The 15,092-nt window shown below is 35.9% G+C and overlaps 1 protein-coding gene across 1 annotated transcript in view; it reads left to right on the forward strand.

The window, feature by feature from the left end:
• The window catches only part of LOC127189905 (histone H3.v1-like), a 30,602-nt gene extending 15,924 nt beyond the window's left edge, over nucleotides 1–14,678 (forward strand). Inside the window, exon 2 of the mRNA XM_051146963.1 lies at nucleotides 14,043–14,678. Within this exon, the coding sequence (XP_051002920.1) occupies nucleotides 14,043–14,571 (529 nt within the window). The 3' untranslated portion in view covers nucleotides 14,572–14,678. The remainder of the gene's footprint in view (nucleotides 1–14,042) is intronic.
• The last annotated feature ends 414 nt before the right edge of the window (nucleotides 14,679–15,092 follow it).

Raw genomic sequence — 15,092 nt, forward strand, 5'->3', positions numbered from 1 at the left:
GAATGAAAACCAATGTACAGATTTGAGGAATATCATCAACCATCTTTCTCATAACAAAGTATAGAGCAGACAGTTTATCAAGAAATACTATATATGGGAATAAAAAATAACTATTTATTCTGATCTGAGATCAGATATTCTTTCATGGTCATTGAGTTAGCAAAATGAGTCAATAAAGTGAAAAACAACAACAACCAAACAGCAAAAAAAAAAAAAAAAAAAAAAAAAAAGGGGAAACACGAAGGACAACACCAGTAGAAATTAACTTGATTAATTCTCATTGAAAAGCTAGAGTGAAAAATGTTCATTTTATCTTCAGCCTTCTGGCCCAAAATATCTGAGACATATTTTCAAGGCAGGAACTATTGAGGACTTGATTACCCCGTCTTAGCAGAGTTTGGCCATCAACTCTGCCTGCATCTAAACTTGCCCATTTTTAGGCAGAATTCTGTCTGTGGCAGAAACAAGGACATTTTGCCCAGTCGCTGGTTTGCCACATTTGAAGCCAACTCCATAAGAAGGTTCTTTGATGCTCATCTTCCTCTTTGAGTCAAACTGGGTGTTGTCAGGAATTAACTTGTGTTGTTGTCAAGAATCTTTAGAATAATGAAAACATCTTTAAATGCTGTATTCTGTACGTCTCTGAGGTTTTTGATGCTCCAATGTTATAGAGAGTGTGGGATGACTGTTCAGGCAGTAAACTGTCTCAGTCATTTTTTTTTTTTCATTTTGGAAGCTGCTAACCTGCACTTTTGGTTCACTCAGGTATTTAAGTCTTATCCCTTCTCAAATATCAGATGGGTTTGAAGACCAGATAGTTTAGTATTTCAATTAAGCTTAGTAGGTTTGGGGTTAAGATGTTTTTAGATCAAGATAGATGTTTTAAGTTAATAGAGATGAGATAGATAGATATTAATCTCCATTCAGAAGTTTAGACCCAATAAGATAGGAAAGATGTTTTCATCAAGTTTGCCAAATACAAATATTCAATCACTATGAATGTAACATTTATATAATTCCTGTATAGGTTATTTTACTCATATCTAATAATATAAATTTATATGTATATGTTAAAAAAGATACATAATAAAATATTTAAATTTTAAAAAGGATGTAACATTCATATAATGTCTATATGTGGAATAATATAAATGTATACATAAAATATTTTTGAAATGTTCATTTTAGAACCAAAAAAGTCTCAAATTAATGTTTTAAGACGGGATTTAAAGGTAACTAATGAAAACAGATTAAAGACCAACCACTAAACATAAGGTAAGAAATAAAACACATTTTGACAAAAATTAAAAATAGCAAACATAAAAATAGAAACAACCAAGTTAAAATATCTGCAACAAAAGAAGGAAAAACAGATGGGTCACAGCTGTAGAGGCGTGATTCTCCACCTTTCTAATGCTGTCACTCTTTAATAAGGAACACTAGAAAACTAAAAAAAGGTTTCTGTTGGTGTATATTTTTTATGTTACTTTATTTGGGTTCTTATATCTTCTACCCTTCTCCACCCGAATCTCTTCCAACACCATGTAGGTTAGACAGAGGGTTAGAGGGGAAAGGGGGCATAGGTTTCTTTACACTACTTCCTGCTGATTAGGGTCTGCATTCCTTGGGGCAAGTCCTATCCAGCAGTCCAGAACACCAGCAAAACAGCAGTAACAAATGCAACAGCAGGAAGGAACAAGAAGACAGGTCGGGGGTGGGGGACCTGTTATAGGCCTTTAGGCCTCTTCTGTTTACTCTCTCTCAAGAGTTCCCAGAATTTTAATTATCTGTAGCTGGCACAAACCATGTTCCTTCTAGAGCAGAAGATCATTATAGTTAGCTTCTGTGGATAATCTGAAGAAAGCCCATATGCCACATGTGGAATTAAAACAAAAACAGTCACATAATATGATTGGGTTTTTAAAGAAACCCAAATTCCCACTACAGGTTTCAAAGTAGAATTATGAAAACACCTCTGAAATATTATCCAAGGAACAGACTAGAAGAAAATACAGTAAACTGTTTTACACTGAATGTTTGAGTAATTTATAAAATCAGTAATTAGACGCTTCATAACATTCTAAAATGTAGTCAGAATTTGGTAAGTGCTTAAAGCGAGTGAGAAGTTCAAAGGTCAAGAATGCAAATGCAAAGGTACTTTGCAATGAGTTTGGACAATGAACTTTTTAAAAAGAAATTTCACTTGTGATTCTTAAATTGCCCATAAATCTATTATTTCTTTTCATGATATTTCATTCTCAAAGAAATGATATACAATCCAGTGTGTATCAGTACTATCTTCTTTTATTTAAACCTTTTTTACCTGACTTTTATTTGTCTATTCACCAGTTCAATGGAGTACACATGAGTCATTTCCAACTTTAGTCTTTAGGTGAATTGCAAACTAAGACAAATTTGTGTTTCCTATGTAGTGACTCTAAATTTTATCTTTAAAAGAACTTAAAATATTAATAGGGATATAAATAACAGAATGCCTACAGGCTGTTGGTTTATGAAACAGACAAGAACAGACAATGAGCTTCCTACATCACTAAACAAATATTGAAAGCTACAAGAAACAGTACTGAATGAAGGAGACTCATATGGAGGGGAGGGAGGTAAAGAGAACCAAGAAGAGAGAAAGATTTACTACAATGGAAACACCAGCTGGCAACTAGCCATAAGAGGGATAAAAGAAAATTACAGAGAGCCACAAACAAGGAATTCATTTTACATTTTATGATCTCATCCCTTTACTTTAGCTTATTTATTGTACATATGTATTGGTAATGTGTGAGTGTGATATACACATGCTTGGCTCACGTGTAGTTCAAAGGGTTCTCTACCTCTGGCATTTGAATCCTGGGGATGAAAATCAGGCCATCCAATTTGGGGGTATGCATGTTCACCTTCTGATCCATCCCACAGGCCCAGGAGACATGTTTTTGAAATTGTATAACAACCTACCTTTGCTATGGAAAGCTGTTGGGTATGCTGATGTTTTCCAAATAATAAAAATCATTTCTCATTCCCCAAGTTCTGGCTTTAAGATTGTACAATAGTGCCAGAGCTTGGAACTGAGTAACTTTCCAAGCACGTTTGACAGTAGAAATTTCAGACACACTTCTCAATGCAAGTGATAAACATTGCTATGCCTTTATATATGAAAGGATAGTTTTATTATTCATTTTATTGACAATATAATATAATCACATCATTTCTCCCTTTTCTCCCTCCAAAGCCTGTGTACACTCCTTAAGTGCTCTCCTTTTCATTAATTTATTCATTAACACACACAGACACACACACACACGAACACACACACACACACACACACACACACACACACACTTGCAGTCAATTTGCAATACACACAATGTTAGGAAATGTGGAATTCTAAATGTGTCTCTATTAATAGCCGATCATCTGAGAAGAGATCATTCCCGCAGATTACTGGGAACAATGGTGTTCTTTGTTTTGACCACATCTTGTCACCTACAGCCTCTAGCCTTGCAGGAGAATCTTCAGATGCATCCAGCTGGCTCATTCCTTGGTTTCCACTGACCACACACAGAGTATGGATTGGTTTATTATTATTATTATTTTTTTTAGAAAATGTCCCTCAATTACTTATTTACTTCAAAGTAAAAACTACTGCTGTGTTTATAGTAAGTGATTTCCAAATTTCTATATGTTAATGCTATTATAACTATTAAGCAGAGTGAGTGAGCCTTCTGTTTTTTGTTACCTCCACTGTTTTTGTTGATGTTCATAAATTAGGAACAGAAGGCATTAAAAATGCTATTTCCTCATTAACAAACATTTCACCATGACAGGCCTTCTATTACACTAATACAAGCTACAACACATACTGGCGAGCTTTCTATCCTCATCAACAGTTTAATTTTATCCTGCATATGGTATTGAAGTTCAGTTTTATTAGAATTTGATGACACTCATTACTAAAGTATTACATGTCATAAGAGAAGGAACAATGACCATTTCTGTTATCTTGTGGAAAATTTTAAGAATGGAAAAATACAGACAAGTACATCCCAGTCAAAAATCTCTGTTCTAGTGTTATTCAGAGATAAATGATAAAATGGACAATATCTTTTCAAACTAATTAAGCATAATGGTTCAAATTGCCCACCATGGCTAGTTATAACTCTTACATTGTTACAACATGTGACACTACAATAAAAGCTAGCAATAACTATTTTTCATATTTTGAAGATTTTATTTTATTTTTTCTATTCAAGAAAATTTTGTGACTTATCCAACAGTCAGGTTTCAGAAGAATTAAGTTCATTTCAACATCTGTACACAGGACACTTTGATGTTGCCACTTGTGAGCCAGTTTCACATCATTTATGGAACTTCCTCTAAGACCCTCACATCTCCTGCACAATTCCATGAACAGTTCAAAAACAGTGGGGAAAAAAGAAATGTGATGTTTCCTGGCACTCAGAGGAAGGATAGCAAGTTACCAAGAAGAGACTTGATATTCTAAGAGCATGTATAGGGGGAGGAGGTCTCCCTCAATCACAGACATAGAGGAGGGGAGAAGTGGGAGGGAGGGAAGAATGGGAGGAAACGGGAAGGGCTAACAATCGAGATGTAATATGAATAAATTAATAAAAAAGATCAACAACACAATAAATGAAATTAAAACTCAAAAAAAAAAAAAAAGAAATACTGATTGAATATTTCACTTGTATTCTGTCACTTCTTAATGCCAGAAATCAATTAATTTAGTGTTATTTGTACTATCAGCTGATGTAGAAACTGAGAATCAGATGCCCCTGCTCCAGCTATAAAGTTTACAAACGATGTAGTCAATAGCAAAATCCACCAAGCTTCCCCTTTATTAGTCTTTGGCTACTCATCACACATCTGAGGAGATAACCTCTAATGCTGTTACTTGCTTATCTATGTATCACATGTATTGCTATAATGAATGCTGTCCGTCTTTACTTTTGGGGTCTCATGGAGATGATTATGAATTTATGCCCTTCTAGAGATACATATTTAGCATCATAATTAAATACAAAATACAGGTATGTCCTATGTCTTAAATACATGAATATTAATTTGTAGAATTTATGGGACACTTCTATTGCTTAAAATACAGAGGAAATAAGAAACAGGCTAGACAACAATACGTGCGGTAAACCCCTAACCAGATCTAACCAATGGACAGGACAGTCTCCACAGTTGAGTGGAGAGTGAAGACTGGGGACTGACTGACTTTCATACAAACTCGGGTGCACCATATTTGACCACGTCCCATTGATGGGGAGGCCTGGTGGCACTCAGAGGAAGAATATCAAGCTACCAAGAAGAGACTTGATATCCTATGAACATATACAAGGGGAAGAGGTCCCTCTAGTAGCAGTCATAGGGGAGGGGAGTAGAGGGTATGCAGGAGGGAGGGAGGAATGGGAGGATACAAGGGATGGGATAACAATTGAGATGTAATATGAATTAATTAATAAAAAATGTTTCCAGATGCCTAAAAAGGAAAGAGAGAAAGAAAGAAATGTGCTAGAGAAGGAATTAGAATCTAGACAAACACAAAATAAGAATATTATAAATTATACATTTATTTTTATAATTCCATGATTTCAAAAGAATTAAAAAACATTTACAGTACTGGAGAATATGTAGACAAAACAGTAACAAACTGCCATATCTTCCCACTGTCTACAGTGTATTTTTAAATATGGCAAAAGAAGAAATACAAACCTTCAGTAAAATAATACAACATTCATGTAATGAAAAACTTCTCTTAGAAGACAATTCCATGTTGGGTAGTATGATCTCTGGTTCAGTTAAAAGTCAGGATTCACTGCTTTCATACAGCTTATGAAAAATAAGTGTTATCCAAGAGTCAATAAATATTGATATTATAAAAATTAAATATGAGAAGATAATTCAATCTTAGTTTCTATAAACTCTGGTGGATACCTGATGATATCGTACCTGTTGTGGGAAACACAGAACTGTATGATGTATAGCAGTCATTTTGACAGAGACTGAAACCTGGTTAGTGATATTAGTGTCTCCTCAGCTATTAGAGAAATTTCACTGATGGACCCATGGAGAAGATGACCATGGCAAATATGGTACACATGTGTTTCAAAGACCTAGAAACGCTAGGCTAAAGCACTGTGTTAGGGTAGAGATCACACCCTAGGTAGAGATCATACCCAAAATAATGTCTATACAAAAAAATCCATTCCAAAAAGAATATAGCCAAATATCATAAAAATTAAAAGAATTAAAAGAAACTGAAAAGCCAGACAAAGTGGGGATGTGGTGCATATTGTTAATCCCAGCATTTGGATGTAGAACAGGCAGTTCTGTTCTACTTAGTGAGCTCCAGACCAGTGAAGGGTGCGTATTGAAACCATGCCTATAGCTAAATGATAGATAGATAGATAGATAGATAGATAGATAGATAGATAGACAGATAGATTGATAGATTGATAGATAGTTTAGATGATTGATAGATAGATGATAGATAGATACCTGATAGATATAGATTGATTTGATAGATGCATAGATGATAGATACATAAATAGATGATAGATGGATTAGATAGATAGAGAACAAAATAGATCATTGAAAGAAACACTACATAACACAACATACCTGTTCATATTTTTCAAAGGACACCACAAGAAAACCTACAGAATCAACTAACCTGGGCCCATAGGGGGCGCAAGGCTGTCTCTGACTGCATTGTCTGCTTTTAGGTCTCTTTCCCCTAACTGGACCACCTTGTTTAGCTTCAGTAGAAGATGTGCCTGATATTCTTGCAACTTTATATGCAAAGGCTGGTTGATATCTATGGGAGGTGTCCACTTTTCTGAAGAGGAAAAATGGGGTGGGTGAGGGTGGGGAGGGTAGAAGAGGGGACGAGAGGAGGGAGGAGAAGCTGCAATTTGTAAAGTAAATAAATATTCAATTAGAAAAGTTAGTTAGACTCAGGTTACTGGAGCCAGGGAAACAAGTAGGTTAACTGCAGATCCTCACGTAGCTCTTCTTTTCTTCAAACCCAGACCCAAGTCTCATCTCTAGCACTTCAGCAGAACACCCCTCCTTCTCCCAATCTTCAGAGGAGCACAACAATCATCCCCTCCGAACTTCCTTCCCACCACCACTGCAGTATCCCAGCCCCTCCTCCATTAGGTACTCCCTGGGAACCGCTGGCCACTCTGGCCAGCAAGCAGGTAGTGTTACTACATATCTTCACCTTTCCCTCCATTTCTCCGCATCCAGTCTCATAGTTTCCTTTGGAGTTTTGTACAAGACCACCTGCTACAGTGTTTCTTCACTCTGTCCCCATTTCCAGGGCGCTAAGCAGATCCTGGTGGAACCTCCATCATTCCTCCCTCCTGTTTGCACCCACAATACCTCCTCCACCTCATCCCCATTCCTAGAAGTCAGCTCTCAATACCTAAAAACACAATTACTAGGAGTCCCCAGTGTCACACCTATTAGGATCCCAGAATTTTCTACCAAAAAAACACAGCCACTATACTCTTCTAAAGAACCAGATAGAGAAATAGAAACCAAGGAACAATCCACCTACTCAACAAAGACAAGACCAGAAATCAAATCCTAGAATTACAATATACCTCAAGATCCAGCTATAGTACTGTTGGACATTACCAAAAGGATGTTTCATCCTACAACAGAGACACTTTCTCTTGGGATTTTTTTTTATGTTTGTTTTGTTCAAATCATATATGTTGCTCACACTTCAGATTTAATTTCTATTCTAGAAAACAAATTTTTTTTTAATTTGACAGATTTATCTATTGTTTGAAGTCTCATTTCTTCATGTTAAGGGCAACTAATTTACTCATGCCTTAATTCATGTTGTATGTTATTTTGGGCATCTCCTATGTCCTACATCTTATCGTAACAACTCACCAAAGTGTCTGGATCTAAGAAGCCTGTATCCCACTGCTATTATATTTGATAATCTTTTAAAGATTATATGCTAATACCTCCAATTGCTGCTTGACTCTTAAAAATTAACATAATGCAATGCATTCATTTACATGAAATAGTATATTACAGAGTCCCAACTATCAATGGTCTAATTGACTTATTGTAATATCAGCAGCTTCAGGTCTCAGGAAGTGAGATATCCAGAGATGAGAGTCTTGGTTTAACTCAACCTGGATTACATGATTTCTGACATTTTGATCAAAGGGGAAGGAGCAGGCATAGAGGCTTACTCAAAATTTGGGTTCTAAAATGGGTGACAGGAGCTATCAGGAACAACTAATCTATACTTTAAGAGGTTCAAATCATCAGCATGGTTAGGTCAGGAGAGGCTGAACTCCTTGGAAAATGGGCCCATTTGTGCCCTTCCCAGGCTCTTAGCACCAGATATGCTTGAGGTGGGAGTAAAGAAAACACTAAATGTTTGTTCACTAGTTGGGGAGGCCTTTTATTGTACATGAGAGAGACAGAGAGAGAGAGAGAGAGAGAGAGAGAGAGAGAGAAAAGAAGAAGAAGAAGAAGTGAAGAGAGAGAAGAAGAAGAAGAAGAAGAAGAAGAAGAAGAAGAAGAAGAAGAAGAGAAGAAGAAGAAGAAGAAGAAGAAGAAGAAGAAACAGATACAGGTATCTGAAGAGGCAAGAGCTGAAAGAAGAAAAAGACTGGACATGGCCAAGGCTATCTGTGAGAGAAGAAAGAATAGCAGGACAAAGGTACAACCCTGGTTTTATACGGGGCAACATTTTGGGAGTTAGCATAGTAGGAAAGAATGGGGACAGTGATAAGGGCCAGGTTCTACCAACTGTCCCCTGATCATCTCATTTTTTAAGCATACTTCTATCTATAACACATAAAGAAAAGATTATTACTCAATATCTATAAATAATTTTAATTTATTAATTATATCCAATTAGAAAAGTATTCAACATAACAGTAGCATATAACTTAATCATACTGGGCAAATACCTACATTTCTTCTTTATACTTCATATGCTTTCTGAAAATAATTGAGAGCAATTTTATATTCAATTACATACTGGATTTCGATGCCCTTCGTCTCTTGCTATTTTCTTTCTGATGATATGAAGTTGAGTAATCAGTGTATCTTTTTTCCTATCTGTAGATATATATCAAATTCTAAGCAGAGGTCCCTTGTAAGAACATAGAAGATATTTGAGCCATTTATCCCACTTTAATTCTAAATTTTAAAGTAGACACAAACTTCGCTTTTTAATCATTTTATCTCATTCCATATTTAATGTTACACATGTCCTTTTAAAGTACATATTGGAGAATTAAACCAATACTGAAGCTATTCTAAACCTGACACAAAGTAGCACCCTTCCACTAACTATATGTAATAATTCTACCACAATTCTATAAGGAATTTTTAAAAGATTCTATTCAGTAAATATGATAATAGCAACTTAAGCCTGAATTAACATAGATCTTTTTTAAAATAGTTTTTTGTTTTGTTTTGTTCTATGAGCATTTTTTTGGTAAATATTTCTTAGGGCCTTGTCTCTTTCTTTTATATTTTCTAGTTCTGTAGTGACCAAAATATAACAAAACATATTGCTTAACATATTTCTGGGTCACAAAATTCTAATTGCAAGTGAATGACACAAATAAAATTATCTGCTAAGTCCATAACAAATTAAGATTTGTTGATATTCAACAGAAGTTAAAAAGAGAAAGTGCACACATATTGTGGCATTTTATTCCCTGAAGAATGTAACTCGTGCCTAGCATTAAGTTACCTACCCCTTAATTCTTCCTACAGAAGCAATTTTCAGAAAAGATGCACACAGGAGGGCAGCGCTGACAACAGCTAACAGCTGGAGAGCTGCTCTGTGCTGCCCTGTAGGTGAAGCTCTTGGAGGGCCTATTCAGTTTCACTGTTTACATTTGAGCACAAGATATATCTCTCTTTATATTAGTAGGTTTGATGTTTTCCTGAGGTAACTTACTAAAAGGCAAACATAGGGCCAGGATCCAGACAAAAGGCAGAAATGGGGACTAGAAAATTCAAAACGGGTTTTCTAAGAGACAGAGAAACAGAGTAAAAGAAAAATATGAACATACAAATTTTATTTAATATTACTGTGAGGAAATCAACTCTTATATCCCCATTTTAAATTGATTCAGTCATAAGTCAATAAAAATGTATGTTGTAATCCTACTTTTAAGATATGCATAATCAAAGTATAGGTTGCTTTTCAGGAATGCAGTAATTTTAAACATTATGTGAATTCGCCTGATTTAGTGATCTTTCTGCTTTGTGGACATGGGTGTCCTTACATCTAATGATCAATGTTGGGAGATAATATTTTGAAGTATATGGTCATGAAAACTCAATTTTCTCTTCTTATGGATAACACAGCTAACTGAATAGTTTTCCCAAAGGACCTAGTGCTTTTTCTTAACATAATTCATATTTCATTCAAAGATCTTTAGACTGAAATTAAGAGACAGCATATTGAAACATATTTCTCTCTCTAGGTCATTATTTATTAAGAATAGCTTTAAGTATTATAATTTATATGAAATGTTCAGAAATATGTATAAATATTAGTATTTTATCAAACTTTATAATGCCTTTAAATTACATTATCTCAGGCCAACTAAAACAACATTAATGTGTTTTCAACAATAAACTCTTTAACTAAAATGTTTACTTTATGTTAAGCCTTTCTTTACCTATTTCCAACATAGAAGAAGTAGAGTGCTAATAATGACTATAATTCAAAAATTAATTACTGCCTCTTTTTTCTCTTTGGTTTTCTTTTTTTGCTTTTTTTTTTTTTTTTTTTTTTTTTATTTTTTTCTTTCTTTCTTTTTTTTTTTTTTTTTTTTTCTTGGCTGGCCTTTAACTCAAAATGATCCACCTGCCTCTGCTTCCCTGTGTGCTGGGACTAAAGCTGTGGGCCACCACACACAGCTTACTATGTGTTTCTTAAGAAAGGTTTTACTATGTGCCAAATAGGAACCTCTGTTTTTAATTATTAAATATTGTTTTTAATTTTTATGCATACATTTATATTATTACACATACAATAAACTACCTACAGCAAAAAGAACCATGAAACAATCAGGGATTATATAAATATTATATTCTTAGTGTTTTGGATTTGGCAGCCTTGAAGAAATACCTTTTCTATTTTGGTGTTTCTAAAATTATGAATGTAAATCGACATCTATCATATCTCATCATTATCAACTTAAAAGACCTATCTAGACCTAAAAACATCCTAACCTCTAAACAACTAAGCTTAATTGTAAAACTAGCTGTTTAGGATAAGTAAGTTATACAAGTTAATTATTAGTTGATCAAATCATGGTCATATCAATTACTAGTTTATTTTTACCACAAGAAAATACATCCTAGGTGTAACAGACAGACAGGATTCTATAGAGAGATGAGGTGGAATAGCTAGATAATGTCCTTAAAAACCTCCGTGACAAACAGAACACAGCACGTAAAGATGTTTTTATTATTTTAAAAACTCATTGACAATGAGGTTAACTCCTGACAACACCCAGCCTACTTCAAAGAGGATGATGAGGATCGAAGAATCTCCTCATGGAGATGGCTTCAAATGTGACAAACAAGCCACTGGGCAAAACGTCCTCCTTTCTACCACAGACAGAATTCTGCCTAAAAATGGGCAAGCTTGGATGCAGGCAGAGTTGATGGCCAAACTCTGCCAAGACAGGGTAAGCAAGGCCTCAATAGTTCCTGCCTCACAAATATGTCTGTCAGCTATATTGGCCCAGAAGGCTGAAGACAGGGTAAGCAAGGCCTCAATAGTTCCTGCCTCACAAATATGTCTATCAGATATATTGGACCAGAAGGCTGAAGATGATTCTCCAACATTATAGAGAATTTCAGGTGACTGGAGAATCTGGGTAGAAATCTTGGCCTCCACAAGATCACTCAGAGAGTTTTTTTTGCATCTTTGACATTGCTCCTTGACATAAAAATATAACTAACATAAACAATTTTCTTGAATATATGTATTTGAAATACAAAATGCATTTGTTTTACCCTCCTTGGGGATAATATTTCATTATTATTTAAAATATCAGCAATGTTTGTTTACTGAGAATACAAGCATCTTCCAAAATTCTCAGTCTTATTCAAGACTCGTTGTTGAATATATTACCAGGCACAGTGTATGTTTCCTATTGCCTTTTAAATTTACAAATTTGTAAGCACCTTTTGGCATCTTATTAAATAGTTTTTCACATATGAACTTGCCAAGTAGTATTGAAAAAATAAAAAAATTAAGATAAATTAATAGTTGTGGTGGTTTGATTGAAAATGGCTTCCATTGATTCAAATGTTTGAAAACTTGGTTTCTGCTTGGTTGAAGAGTGTGGGAAAGATTAGGAAGTATGGCCTTATTGGGGGGGACACATGTCACTTGGGTGGGGTGACTTGGAGATACAAAGTATCTATATGGAAGTAATATGAAAATGAGCTATTGTTAAGAAAGGCCGGACCATGCTGGCTTTTTGAGGAATATGGAAGACACTGGAACTTTGGACTATGAAAGAGATTCAGCTCTATTAAGGGGCTCACTAAGACTATCTGCCTAGAAACTTGGAAGACAGTAGTAGGGAGATCCATGTAAGCCCTAAAGGACACATTTATGCATGACAGCATGCTATCATGATAGCAACTAGGAACTCTTGCCTCACACTGGAGATGCTTGTCTCAGTTTCTCTCCTCTCTGTCCCATAGGTACATTTTTTTTTTTTTTTTTTTTTTGTGCACGGATTCATATCCAAATCAATATCCATCCTCTTATTGAGGTAATCAATAGAAGAGAGGAAGTGATCTGATGACAAATTTATTATGATACCTTTCAGATTTTTTTTCATCCTTCTTCCTCTTCCCCATGAACCCACTTTCACTCATTTTTATTAGTTTATAAAGACAAAATTTATAGGCGAGCACAAAAGGTTATGAAAGCCATGTGTTCTACTGAACACTATTCTTTCATCATGATATTGATGAGAAGAGAAGAAGAAGAGGTAGAGTAGGTATTAAGAAATATCAGGATAGTCTGAGAATGAGAAATGCTAGCAGCACACAGGCATGGCTACTTTTATTTCTTTTCATTATATATAAAGTATGGTATATGTTTATATTTTTATATGCAAATGTTCACTAGTGTGAGTTTACCTGTGCATGTGTGCCGTGGCATGAATATGGAAGTCAAAGGATAATTTAAAGGGTTATTCTTTATCTTTCTACTTGCTATAGACAGGAGCAAGGTTGTTTCCTGCTGCTCTGTTTGCCAGGCAACAGCTAGGACAATACCTGGCATATAGAATACCACTGAAAACTAATTATCAGAAAAATATTAATAGATCAAGATCATTGACTTTTAGTAATTAATTTACTTGGCAAAATATCCATTCTATTGGACAGGGTGAGTAAATACCACCAGAAAACACAGCAGGGAGAACTGTTACTTGTTCCCTTTTGAGGGCCACTGCATTGTTCCTAACCTGGGTAAACCAGTGCAATTAATGCTTCTAGAACCCAAAGAATGCTTTACTTTGCAAAATGGGAATTTTCTGGATTCTAACTACCTCTTTCAGAGGAAGACTCAAAGGCTCCAGAAAAAGTAATTGATATATTTAAAAAAAAAAAAAAATCCAGCCCAGTACACATCTATCATAACAGCTGCTGTACAGGGTGCTATCTGTATCTGAAATGATGCTAAGTTACAGACAAGGCAGTGTTCTTTAGCTGTATCCAGTTAGCATGTCACGCTGATAAGATAGAAACCCCATGGGTAATGGTGTTTAAACCCTGATCTTATCTACACCCACCTAGAGAGAAGGGGGCATGGACTGAAGGGAGGACCTAGTGCATGCTGCTTTCTAATGGATGACTGCCTTCATTTTCCAGCATAGAATCTATTGTTGCAATTTAATTTTTACTTTATCAGATACACGCCTTTTGTTGCACATTGGCTAGTCCATTAACATATTAAAATTTTTAAAAAGGATTGGCTGCTTGAAAAGCCATCTTTGCATTGTTCCCGGGTCCTGCTCTGCGCTCCCTGCAGCCCCCTTCTTCTCCTGCCTCCTCCTTCTCCTCCTCCACCATGGGCTCCGGCAGCTGGCAGCTTTCTCGCCAGAGTCCTCGAACTCGATTTCTTTTTCTCTTTCGCTGCATCTCGGACAACCGGCGTGCCCCACCTTGTCAGACGCGGCAGTGGACACCAGCTCTGAGATCACCATCAAGGACTTGAAGGAGAAGAAGGAAGTTGTGGAGGAGGCAGAAAATGGAAGAGAGGCACCTGCCAATGGGAATGCTAATGACGAAAATGGGGAGCAGGAGGCTGATAATGAAGTAGATGAAGAAGAGGAAGAAGGTGGGAAGGGAGAGGAGGAGGAGGAAGAAGTTGACGGTGAGGAAGAGGATGGAGATGAAGATGAGGAAGCTGAGGCTCCTACGGGCAAGCTGGTAGCTGAAGATAATGAGGATGATGATGTTGACACCAAGAAGCAGAAGACTGAGGAGGATGACTAGACAGCAAAAAGGAAAAGCTAAACTTAAGGCCACCGTGACCTATTCACCCTCCACTTCCCTTCTCAGAATTTAAACGTGGTCACCTTGGAGCAGAGAAGCAGGCCCCGCCCACCACACAGCGGGCAGCGCCCCCACAGATGACATGCGCTCTCCACCACCCCACCAAAATCACAACATGAATTTGCGGCAGAGGGGGAAAAAAAAAAAAAGAACCAAAACTTCCCAGGCCCTGCTTTTTTCCTTCAAAATACTTTAAAAGGAAAATCTGTTTGTACTTTTTTATTTACATTTTATATTTTTGTACATATTAGGGGTCAGCCATATTTAATGATAACGAGTGACCAAACCAGCCTTCAGAGCGTTCTCTGTCCAACTTCTGACTTTACTTGTGGTGTGACCATGTTCATTATAATCTCAAAGGAGAAAAAAAAAAAAAAAAAAAAAAAAAAAAAAAAAAAAACTTGTTAAAAAAAAAAAAAAAAGCAAAACAACAACAACAAAAAAACAATCTTATCCGAGCA

Source organism: Acomys russatus, chromosome 5, assembly GCF_903995435.1.
Source record: "Acomys russatus chromosome 5, mAcoRus1.1, whole genome shotgun sequence".
NCBI classification, from domain to species: Eukaryota; Metazoa; Chordata; class Mammalia; order Rodentia; family Muridae; genus Acomys; species Acomys russatus.